Source organism: Falco peregrinus, chromosome 5, assembly GCF_023634155.1.
Source record: "Falco peregrinus isolate bFalPer1 chromosome 5, bFalPer1.pri, whole genome shotgun sequence".
NCBI classification, from domain to species: Eukaryota; Metazoa; Chordata; class Aves; order Falconiformes; family Falconidae; genus Falco; species Falco peregrinus.
The window spans coordinates 65,682,663-65,695,178 of NC_073725.1; the positions used below are offsets into that span (position 1 = coordinate 65,682,663).

General features: G+C 45.2%; 1 protein-coding gene across 11 annotated transcripts in view; it reads left to right on the forward strand.

Moving 5' to 3' along the window:
- The window catches only part of PTPRS (protein tyrosine phosphatase receptor type S), a 161,847-nt gene that overhangs the window by 98,614 nt on the left and 50,717 nt on the right, over positions 1 to 12,516 (forward strand). For all 11 annotated transcript variants that reach the window (XM_055804730.1, XM_055804737.1, XM_055804729.1 and 8 more), the window contains one exon: positions 2,650 to 2,760. In XM_055804730.1, coding sequence (XP_055660705.1) covers positions 2,650 to 2,760 — 111 coding nt within the window. The remainder of the gene's footprint in view (positions 1 to 2,649; positions 2,761 to 12,516) is intronic.

Sequence of the window (12,516 nt, forward strand, 5' to 3'; positions counted from 1 at the left end):
GCTCTCTTCAGTCTGTCCCTATAATTGAAGATGAGGTAGAGCAGGAAGTTTCCTACTGGGAACTGTCTTCCTTGACTCAGGTCCTTTTCCCACGGGCAGTCCAGGTGTTTGGGGTTTTGCAGTCTTTTCACTTACTTTCTTTGTTTTCTTTGCAGAAGGTACACCGATCCGAGGTAAGACACCCCCAGCTCACTCACTCACCCACTCTCCAAACACTTATCTCCACGCAGTTCCCGTTTCATTGACCTGTGCTCAGTACAGATTCTTGTTGTTGTTGTTATGTTTTCTTGTCCTGCTTCACCTCTGGATATTTCTTTTTTATACCTGTATTTATTTTATATATGGTTATAATGTCCTTTTTTGTTTGCTGGGTGCACTTCGTAATACTGATACTGTTATTCTAATAATATCTCAGGCTGTGCTGCCTCAGATTTATGGCAGAGTTTTAAGAGCTAATCTCTCCAGGACTGTGAAGGACCGAAGTTTATCTTGAGCATTAAATTTTGTCAAAGCTTGGTAAATACTTAGGACCTTCTTGGTTGATGCAAAGTGCTCCTGAGCCACTGATGGTGGCGAAAGTTTTCCAATCCTTTGCTCAGTCAGATCTCCAACACTTACCATCTCAGCGTGGCTTCAGAGCCTTCTTCCCCCTTCCTCCCCACTCTTAGGTTTCTCTGGGAAAGATATTTGTGGCAAGTAGCTTGTGCACTGTCTCTTTAATGGAGCCAAAAAGATGCTAGACCTCAAGCTGTCATTGAAAGTCAGCAGGGATTGGGTGTGCACCCCCTGGAAAGACCCTGCTTTGGTTTTATCTACACTGGCAAATTTAAATAGTCCATAATAATCTGCTGGTAAAAGCAACAGGAGGTGCTGTAGGTGAGATTTACTTTTTTGCACATCATTTCTAGTGGCTCCTGACAAGTGCTGAAAACTCGTTGACCTCTACAGTGTAATTTCCACTGTTGCATTCACCAGCAAAGCTGCAGTGGTCAGGATGAAAGGGGTGAGTCCTTACTCCCCTGGCGAAGCTGCCTGCCTGCAGTTCATGGTTCTGTTCCTGCTCTGCAGTGTGGCTTCGTCTCCCTTTGTGTATGCTCAGCTCATGAGCCGCACAAAAAAAATTGTCTGGTACCAGTAGGAGCAACCCACAGATTTGTTGAAATGAACAGAAATTTCTAGGAAAACTCGCTGACCAGCTCTCCGCCGAAGTGGAGCTTTCCAATCACAGAGCATGCTTGAGCTGTAATTCAGTATGAAATATGCTCAGCTGGTGTCTCAGTGTGAAGCTTCATTCTATTTGGTTTCTAACTCCTGTTATGCTGAAATATCCACAGATTCTTTTGAAATGAATTTGGTTTGGTTTAGTGGCTTGGGTGGAAGGTTTTCGGTTTTTAATTCTATCTGTTCTGCTTTTGGGAGCTACCAGGCACAGCGGATGCTGGCAGGAGTCACACTATCACACCCCATCCCTGTCATAAATACTCTCACAGCCTCACATCTTCCCACGCAGGATCCTTTTTCACCCATGCACACACAGGGGAACATGAGCTCCATGTCCTCCCCATGTGAACACGTTGGTTTTTCCTTCCTGAAGAGGCTGTATCTGCAACCAACAGTGATATCATTTGCACTTCTCTTGCTTAAGATTTTATCAATAATATTACGCTGAGCTGGAATTGTTTGGTTTTCATATTCAGGTTTTTTTCCAGAGATGTGAGTTAAAAGAGTCTTACCACGTGAGCACTGTCCATATCTGTAGTATAATCATGTACTCCTAATACATAAAACATTTGATAGCCTGTTGAATTATTTATGCAGTATGTATTTTAACTGGAGTTTTGCAGGGATGAAGCCTTCTGAGGTAAATGAGGCAATTTTCTTCTGTGTAGTTACGTGCTGAATATCTCTGCATGTTTGCTTACAGGAATGTTTAGTATGGGCTCTGGATATGTTCCTGTAGGCTGTAGTAATGTGCAGGTTTAAGAAAAACCTTAATCCTTTTGGCCCAGTTGGTGTAAACCACACAGGCAATTTGGAAATTCCAACGCAGTGTTTACAGGGTTTTCCCTTAGGAATATCCACTGTCAGTAAGGTGCTTTTCACACTGGCTCTTACCTCCTGTAGAATTCCTGTGAATCAGGTATTTGGGCACAAAACAAAGGCAGCAGGGATAAAAGTGCTCATGGGGTCCTAGGCAGTGGGTGACAAAGCCTTTCACTTTTATGGTCACTGCTTCGAATCGAGCAGGGGAGAGGCGACTGCCTTCTGATAGATTTCTGGGGGTCACAGTACTATGGATTACTGGTTCAGTTCTGGTGCAGAATGCCTGCATTGCAGAAGCCACAGAAGTTGATGGTTTTGCTGAATGGTTCAGTATGGAGAGCAACACTTAGTACAGAGGGGGGTATTAAGTTTTCTCTGCCTGTTGGGTGCACATCCAGCCGTAACACTGAGCACAGGCAGCAGCTGATGTCGGGCAGGGGGCTTGGTGCTGCCAGAGCTCATAGCCCAAGACCCCCAGGCAGCGTCCCAGTGTGTATTGGCCCAAGGGGAGGAAAAAGCAAAACTCTGATGCTATTGCTCTCTCTTCAAAACAGAACAAAATGGTGATGATCGTGTCTTTGCTGCCATCTTCTTCTCTCCTCCCAGGTGGCCTGCAGATTGAAAGCAGCGAGGAGACAGACCAGGGGAAGTATGAATGCGTCGCCAGCAACAGCGCTGGAGTGCGCTACTCCTCCCCTGCTAACCTTTACGTGAGAGGTAGGGAGCACATCGGCTCACGACACTGGCAAATATCTCCCTCCCCGTGGCCTTCCTTTGTCCCCAGCTGTTTGATTCGATCCCGTCCCTGAGCGCAGGGGAAGCACTGGTGTTAATCGGCTGGATCCTTACAGCGAGCTGCTGAGCTTGCAGGGGCATCCTGGTGCGCCCTTACGCACCCTGACTTCCTCACCATTGCTGGTGGCTTCAGCTCCTGTGCCAGCATTGCAGAGCAGCAATACAAGGCTGCGTCACCCACAGCAAAGTCAATTATGACCCAAAATAGTGTGCCCAAGAGTCTACCAGCATCAGCCTGCAGAGCCCAGAGGGGAACAAACAGCTCTGACTGCAGAGAAGCCATAATCCCCTTTTCTCCCAAAGGATCCCTGCTCTCTGGAAGTGGGAAGGTTTCAGTTCTATTGGTGTGGGTGTGAGAGGAGGGGAGGACCCTCTCAGCCCCCTCCACTGAGCTGTCTGTCCCCAGGATCTCACCAGATTGCAACAGGAGGGTGCATTCTCACTTCTGGTCTAAGTCCCAGCTGGTTTTCACTTTGCCAGCAGTAATTTGTCACTGGTTCCCTGGGCACGAATGCTGGCCATGGGCAGACTCGCAGAAAGCTGGAGGTGGCCAGCAGACATCTCTGCCGTAGTGACAGATTCCTTCACCCATGTAGCACGGGGAACAGATGACAGGGGGATTGGCTTCTGCCTGATGCCCCCTCGATGTTCTCACACCCAGTGGGGCAACAGCCTTTCTGTTTTCTTTGTTATTTCATTTTAATCTCTCTGACCTGTAATATTTTGTGTATAGCTTTGGTTTAATATCTTTCCACAGCAAAATCCTTTTGGTAATGAGAGAGCAGGGCTGGTCCTTCTCACTTTTTAAAAAAAAGAAAAATACCATTGGGAGGAAAAAAGAAAAGTTACATCCCAGCAAACTGTTCCCATTTCCATCCCATCGACAGAGGAAGCGCCTCCCACCTACACTCACGTTAACTCTGCAGTCAAACGCAGAGCCATGCTCCTATGTGCACTCCTTTCTCTCTCTCTTTCTCTCTCTCTCGTGTCTCACGCTCACTAAATCACATGCACATGGAGAGAAGGCTTTTAATAATTTAATGTTTCCAAGCTAAATTTTTAAATAGCCTTTTGTGGCCAGCTGGAAAATTGCGTTTGAAATTTGCCCTGTTGCCTGGGCCCCAAAATTCTTCTTTTGGGAATATAAATCTGGCTGTGATCCTAATTCAGGGCTAAAATCCTTTGCAGACAGCTTAGCTGGAATGTTTTGGGTTCTTTAAAAAAAAAGAAGCAGCAGGAAAAAATACGGGGATTTTTTTATTATTCTTTTATTTCTAAATTTCCTCAACCTTTCTGGCCACTCGGAAACTAGCAGGAGACAAAGGTTGTAAGCCTGGTGTTGCTTGTCTCCACACCTGGATGAGGGTCGGCTCCAGGTGGATAGCGCTCTCTGTCCCGGTTAGCCTGCCTGGAACACAAAGCCAGCATTAGCCGGCCGAGAGGGTGCAGGAAACGCCGTGTAAGCAAGCTCAGCCTGTGGTTTGGGTGTTCTTCATACTGTTTAATTCCTTGTTTCTTGTGTGTTAATATCGTGGAAAGGTAACAAATTTCTGAAATGGATTTGCTTTGGGGGGAGGGAAAGTTCATGCACATTTTTCTTCCCGTTTTTTGTTTTAAAAGAGTCTTGAACACTCTTGTGTTTCCAATTGACTTGTTTCTCCCATAACATGCTTGTCTCTATAGAACACCTGGGATAGGAGTTGTAAGTTTTAACATTGCAAGGAAATGTTTTGGTTTTGTTTTGCTTTTCTTTTCTTCTAATTATTTCTTTTTCCTTATTCAGTCCCATTGTGAAGTTAGCACAAGCAGGGCTGGGTGTGGGGGCTGGTGGGAGCACGGGCTGGGGGAGCGGATTTCCAGCTTGGGATCTCCTTTGTATCGGGGTCTCCTCTGCCTGGTACAGGATCCGCTCCCCCTTCTCTAAAGAGCAGATGCACTTAAAGAAGTGAGAACTCCCGGCCGGGGTTGGCACCTCTGTCGGGTGCTGATCCTGGGTTAGGATTGCGCACCGTCTGACCTCCGTGCGGAGCTTGGTTGGTCTTAACCAAAAGGTACCTAGCTGGATGGGAGGGGGAAAGTCAGGAAGGCAGGAAAGAGGGTCGTTACTATCTTCATTTTTTCCTTTCTTTTTATTTTGGTTAAGAGAAAAAAAAAAACAATCAATTTGCAGCTGACAGCCTTGAGAAGGCCTTTTTTTACTCTCTCTGTGTTTCCCCTATTTTTCTCTTCTCCTCATGTCATTGTGTTCCGCATCAAACCCCCTTAACATCCCTCAGAGCTACGAGAAGGTTGGTGTGGTTTTTTTCTTTTTTACTTTCTTTACCCACATTTTTACATTCTTAAGAGAAAAAAAAAATGAAAAAAAAATTAAAAGAGAAAAAGCAAGAAATTAAGATGAGCGAGACCCGCCTGTTCCCGGGTCTCGCAGAGATGAGTTGAGTTGCATTGTGGGCCTCTCTATGCATCCTTTGGTAATGTTGCTGAGTTCTTGCACTTTTTTGTCGTCATGGTTACCTTGCCGTTTGGACATTGGGCCTGATGCATGATAGGAGAATGTAACAATCTTCTTTGCATGCCACTTTTTAAATTAATTATTAATTATTTTTTCTATATAAAAATATGTACAGTTTTGGGTTTTTTTTACAATTCTGGTTTATTTTAAGTGGATTTACTCTTACTTTCTAAATTTTTTGTTCTGTTGGGTTTTTTGCTTTCTCTTGATTTCCTATTTCATTTTTGATTGGTTATGCTGTGCTGTAGTTTATTCCAAACGCATTGTGAGAAGCCAGTGTTCCTGCCCACCCGGTGGTAACTGAACTCCTCAATCCCTCCAGGAGGAAAGGAGTCACACAGCTCTAACGCCTGTCCATGGAAGCCCTGCTATTTGGGACAAGCCTTTGTTTTGGGGGGAGGGAGGGATCTGGGAAGTGGAAAAGACGGTAAGAAGCCAGGGTGTCATTCCAAGACTTAGAACAGACCCTGGGTCACGTTATTACTTACATGTTTCTTGGAGGTGTGGCTCTTGTTCCACATCCTGCACACAAAGAAAAACCCTGATCCCTGCTCTGAAGGGCTTCCCCAGCAACGCCGACTCGCTCACTGGTACCTGGCGTTTCCCTCCAGGAATACCCAAGGCGCTGCGTATGGGAGCTGAACTGCCGTCAGCCCAGGATGGGTAGAGGCAGAAAGCTTCCCGCTGTGGTACTGAGTCACACGCAGTGGCCTTTCCTTCGGCACCCACGTGTGCGTGGAGAGCCCATCGTCAGGCAGTGCCTTGTCTCGTCTCGTCAGCAGAGCTTGGCAGCTTCCCTTGTAGGAGGGTGATGCCTCGTCCTTGCAGTGTCGGGAGAGAAGGGCAACCAGCCAGCCGCCTTCTGCAGAAGGGTAGCTGGATCTCACGGCTCTGCCTCTCCCCAGTTACCATCTTTCTTCCCTATCATTTAACCATTACTGCCTGGCTGCCAGCACCTTGAAAACCAGCCAGGTCCAGGGAAGGTAGAGCCCTCCTTTCTAAAGGAGTGCAGAAAGAGAAACGCAGCAGTGCTAGACACTGAGAGAGGCTGCCGGGACACATCTGGCAGCTGCATTTCTATTGTATAGAGCAACAAGAAATCTGACAAGTTACACTCTAGCTGAAAATGCCTCTTTTCCCTCTTCTCATCTCCCTGTTTATCCCCATTAAGCTTCTGTTGCCTCCCATGTGTGCATCCTGAGTGGGTGAGCCACATGGGATAGTAAACAGGTGGGTTTTTTGCAGTGTGTTAGTTGTACCGTTGGTGCTCGGTGCTTTGGCCCTTTGCAGAATTGAATGTCCTTCCTTTCCCTGTTTATGCATTTCCCTCTGCCCGTGAGTCCTCACTACTCAATAATCTACCAAAGGAGTGGCTTTCCTAGTGTACAGGTATTAAAGCTGTGTGATTTTTGAGAAATCCAGTGCAGTATTGACACAGTATCTGTCTCTTTCTTTCTCTATCTCTCTCTTTCTCTCTGTCTGTCCTTCTCTTTTTTCTTAAAATGCTGAGATTTCAGTGCTCGGACCCTCAGTGCTGGTATTCTCCCCTCCCCCTTTCAAGTCTCTCCCCCTCTCCCCTTAGATACAAGGGTACCACTCCGAAATGCTGCACTGTTGATAATGTGTTTCTGAAGCGGCCAGCTGTGGCTTTTCTAACTTTGATGCCAAAAATAGCCAAAAGTCATCCCCCAGCCCCAAGGCTCTATTTAAAGAAAAAGAAAAGAAGAAAAGGCTTGTTCTATGTAAAAAGAGCAAGAGAGAAAGAATAGTATTTGAAATTAGGTGATCCCATCCCACCTCCCTCCTGCCTAGGACTAAAAGGTGATAATCACTACTAATTACAAGATTTTCCTTCATTAATAGGAGTTTGAGTTTCAGGATTTAGGTGCAATTAAAAAGGGATTTATACACCATTGTTTTTTATTTGTTTATTTTATCTTTTATGAAGTATTTCTAACATGTCCAAACTGCACTGCTGCTGCTAGAATCTCTTGTGATCTGAGAAGGTTTTAAGATTAAATTATTCCATAAGAGCCAATAAAAATCATAATATCAACAACAATAAATAAAGCTAAATTGGATCTAGTCATGATAGGCTGGAATGACACTGGGCGAGGAAATAGAGACTTGATACCTGGCTAAAAGGGCTGATACGGTTTGCCACAGGTTATGGGCATGGTCTTGAAATTATTAAGGGTTTGCCTTGTGTTTTATTACAGATCAGATCATGCCGTGGTCCAAAATAACAAAGAGTTTGCTAACAGGGAATTTCCAAGGTCAGATGCAGAAGTATCTTTATGGAGACCCACAAAAGCAGATTAGAAATAGGTGTGAGATGGATTCTGCCACCAGTCTGGGGTGTATGAAAGTTTCTAGTCTGAGCCAGTTGTCCAGATTTCACCCGTAGTCAGTGAAAGGACACAGCTCTTGCAGGCAAGTCAGCACACCTTAAGATGGGGATGCTGATTTTTAGGGGAGCTATACAACCCACCTGGCTTTCAAAAGTCCCATTGGATGCTTCTCTGTATCCCTAGGGACACAAATACTATCAAACTTCTGGCCCATAGTGACTGTAGGAAAAGGACAGATTGAAAGTCCTGTGTATCAAGAGAATATGTCTCAGTGGCAGTGGTGGAGAGCTTCATGCCTCTCCTTGCACAGCAACAGGGGCTTGCTTAGCATGGGGGAGGCTGGGTTGAGAGCCTGGCAGTTCCTAGAGCTAATCGGAGAGCGAATGGTCGTGTATAGCTCCCATGCAGCGAGCCACGTGGCTTGCTTTCGGCTAGGATGGAAGGGACACATTTTTGCCCTTTTCAATAGGCTTTGTATCTTGCCCAGAAGGGCTGAGATGCTTACTCCGCTTTGGTGGATAAAACCTGGTTGAACCTGACAGTATTTTTCTCCTCGCATCAGTGAGTGAACACGTGCAGGGTCCAGGCTTTGCCCCAGAGGGGGCATGTGTCTGCTTGGCCAGGATCTATGGCCACAGCTGTTTTGCCCCCTTGAAACGGAGCACTTTGTGGCTCTCCTGTTAATTTTGAATGCTTCAGACTTCCACCTTGATTGCTCTGTTTTGATCCAAATAGCCAGCTGCTTGGCTCAAAATAGAGCATCGTATGTAAGGACCGCATCTCTCTACGTGCTCTCCCATGTTACAAAAGGAAAGGAAGAATGAGCAATGCACCATGGAGCTGTGTGGGCTGTGCTTTAGCAACCTCTGAGTACGCAGAGCTGCCGCTGTCAGTACAGGACAAATTGTCGTGGTTGAATTTACCAGAATTAAAAATTTTCCCCTCTTTCACACAGTGGTGCCCTGTCAGGAGTTACAAAAGGCAGCAGTTGTGGTGCTGCAGGGATAATCCTTTTTTCCCCTCTACTTGAGATTCTTGTTGTTCTGCTCTTTTCAAGCCCAGGGAGTTTTAAATGGTTCAGCAGGCATTTAAAACAGCACGGTGCACTCTCTGTGCCTGCTTAGGCCTTCCCTCTTCTGCTGCAGGAGTCAAGTACAGTGCTTAGTCACCCAGAATCAGGTTCTGCAGCCCAGGTCCTGCTGAGAACATTTCAAATATTTTTCAAGGCTCTCAGGAAAACCTGCACTCATTGAGAGACCGAAGATGAAAACAGGCCAGGGCTAAACACATAATAACGAAGCTAGTTGAAATCAATTAAAATAAACTATAGAAAATGCAGAAATAGTGTGCCTAGGACCTCAGGAAATAAAGCTTCAAAATATATTAAAATGTGACTAATTTAACAAATAATTTAGCCTGTAGCTTGCTCCTGAGTTAAGTTTGGCTCATGGGTAATTTGACCATCAAACCAGAGCTGGTGGTGGCTCAGCCCATCCCTTAATAGGCAAGTGGAACAGTTGCTAAGCTTTTCGCTTTCAATGCCATTTAGAGGTTGGAAGGAAATAATTTCACTTGCACTATAGATTTAAAAAATAGCCACAAGGTCAGAACAATCACTGATATTTTAAAATGTAGGAATTTTAATACCTTTTTAGACTAGCATTGATAAATTCTTTAATGGAAGAGGAGAGAGGCAGAACCACCACTAGTTTGTACAGCTGCCCCTGTAGTGCCATTTTCCAGGTGCTGGAGTTTAGGGAGGGAGAGTTCTGTGACAATTTTTAAGCATTATGTTAGCACTTCCATGGGTGGGGGAGCGCCCTGTCCGTGTTTGGGGTGTCCTCAGCTCTGAAATTCGAGTTCGAAACCAAACAAAGCCAACAAACGACTTTGCTGTGTTTCTGCAGAAGGATTTCTCAAGGGTATCAGGAAATGGAAGTGGATACAAAAAGCCACCCCCCCAAAAAAAAAAATCAAAACTGTATATATATGAATATCTCTCTATAGAGGGCACTTTGCAGGAACACTGTGCTGTACTGATCTCGAAATCTCTGCCTGCCTGTGTCTCTTACACCTTTTGCATCGCTGTTCTCTTTGTTTTAGGGGAAAAAAATTAGATTACACCTTGTCAAATTAAAATAACAAAAATAAAATAGTAAAGTCTGTGTTGAATGTTACAGAGCTGCTTGAAAAACAGTTGGGTTCTGATTATTTTATATTCAATCCTGTAAAAAACAACAGGAAAAAAAAAAAAGAATTGCAAAAGACCAGAGATGTTCAGCCAGCCTGTCACTCAACTAATGTGTTTTTTTTAAGTGGAAAAGTAACAATGATTGGGAAGGTAATGGATTTCCTCCAGACCAAATCCAAGCCTTGGTCTCATTCTTTATTTATCTACCTATTTACTTATTTATTTTTATTTACCGTGAAGGAAATTAGGAAGGAGATGGGCATGAGGAGGGAAGTATCTCGTCCTCTGGAGGGACGGAGGTCGGAAATCCAAACCCGAACAGCGTCTCGCCCCAGCGGAATGAACTTGCAATTGGAATGGGAGAGGGAGAAAGCAGAGGCGGCTGCATGGACAGCACAGGGGCAGGGACGGACCACCTTTTGGGAGGGGAGGACAGGTGTAATCTAAGCTTCACTAATAATGTAGAGGCTGCACATTATTTTGGCACCCTTTCCCCTACCCCCTCCTCATTTTGGAGCAAGACGGAATGACTCCTGTCTCACCAAAATGGCCAATAATGTCCGCCTTCTCACCTCATTTGGAGCAGCAGCTTGCTGAGTGTCAAAATGTTTAATACCATTTGGTTTTGTTTGGTGCTTTCAACCAGTCACTTCACTTTCTTTTGTTTCCTTTTTCAATTAATTTCTTCTTTAAGATATAAAATATGTTTACTTTTTAGTCCGTTTAATGTGAATCGGGGTTTGAAGTGACGGGTTCTTGTCTAGTACGCTCCCCTTTCCCCACCTCGCTCCTCCTCCAACATTTTTCTCCCTGAGCTAATCTGGAAGGGGCTTAAAAAGTGGAACTGGTTGGTTGGTCCTCAGATTTCTCTCACTAGCAGCGTCCTGGGAACACATTTTAAGGATGGATTCTGGTGTTGCAAAAGTCAACCCTGGATCTCCCAGTGTCTCTTCCGACCAGGTCTGTAAATCTGTCCCTTTCAAAAACATCTCTCACCTTGTGGACCCCAGCTCTCTTTTTTAACTGAGTGGTGGTGGTGGGGAACCTTAGCAATGTTGATTGGTACCTTCTTGTTGGAAAGAATAATGCACTGAAAGTGCCACTCACAGAACACAAACTGGGTTAACCTCTTTGCATCCGTGAGCAGCAACAAAACCAATTGGCTTTACAAGGGTATGAGAAGTTATGGATCTGTTCCATTTCTAATGCAGATTATGTTAAGCAGAATTTGGGGTGCCGATTTGCCTGTGTGAAGTACTTACCCAACAGGCAATATCTAAACAGATTCATAACTAACTGCACTTAAGATATCTTTCTGTGCCTCTGAAATGGCTTATCTTCATTGAAGTAATTTGACTTGTATCACAAATGTCCAGCTCCAGTTCTAAAATCTGGTTCTATCAATAACAAGCTGTATCCTTGTTTGAAAAAAAGCTCCTGGGAGTTTTTTGGCCATTGGAAATGTGTGTTTATGTGTGCCTGCTTGTGTGTGTATATCGGGAGATGTTGCACATGCACATGGAGCATGCACGTATGTGTATGCATGCAAGGTTGGCTTCGTAAAACAAGTCTGACAAAGCTGTCATGGAAACCAGCATCCCTGAAACTCAGGGAAGGTGCTTCTTGAAACCAGTAATTGGTAAAAGTATTGGATAAGTGTCCATAAAGTAGAGCCTCGACTGCCCCATCCTGACTTTTCCTTTCCAAAGAGGGCAGTTCTTCTTTTCTTTCGTGTCCTTTGAATAAGTTGGATAGCAAAATGGAAGGAATCTCTTCACTGCTTTTTTTACGTGTAAAATTTCACTCTTACAGCTGCTAATGTGTGAAACTCAGCTGGACCCAAAGCTGAAATTGTTCTTGATTCAATCTCTAGCTGCACTTCAAGCTTTCTTCCCACCACTGCTGTCCTCCTCCTAGGCCCTGACCTAAACGCTGACCCAGAGATTCTCAACTTGACAAATCTCATGTCAACAGCCAAATCAGAGTGGTATAGCAATTGAAATAAACAGCAGCATCATGGTTCTTAGTATCCAGAGACCAGCCCTTTAAGTAATTCCTGTTACAGTAAATGTGGTTGTCGCAGCCCCGAGCCGTAGCAGGGATGTACCTAGGGACTCTCTCAGGTCTGCAGCGTTTAATGCTGGGAGTTGTTTTCACATCCTAGACTGGTGTGTGGATGTTTGTTTATTTGTGCACACACTGTGTAGCTTTTTTTAAACCAGGATGCACAACAGAAGGGCTACTGCCTCTTCTGGTCTTGCATTAGCCTGCTGCTAACCCTAATCCGAACTCTCCCTTTGGGTAGGATGCGCATTGTCCTGGGCTGGCACCCAGGTTTTCTGGTTGCTTCCCAGTAGTTAACTGTGACGAATGCCAGTGTTAAAACAACCAAAAGTAACGCTGCCCTGAGACCCTGCGAAGCTGACCTCTAAACCCCTGGGTGCTGCGAGGAGGGTGGGCAGAATTGCTTCGCAGTTAAGGAGCATGCTCTGCACGGCTCCGGCTCCATGGCCCTGAGCTTGTGTTTTGTGAGTGGATCTCTGCCCTTCCCTGCCCCAAACCACGCAGACAGCAGCAGTCTGTTCCCTTCAGACTCCGATTCTCAGCACTCCACCATACATCAA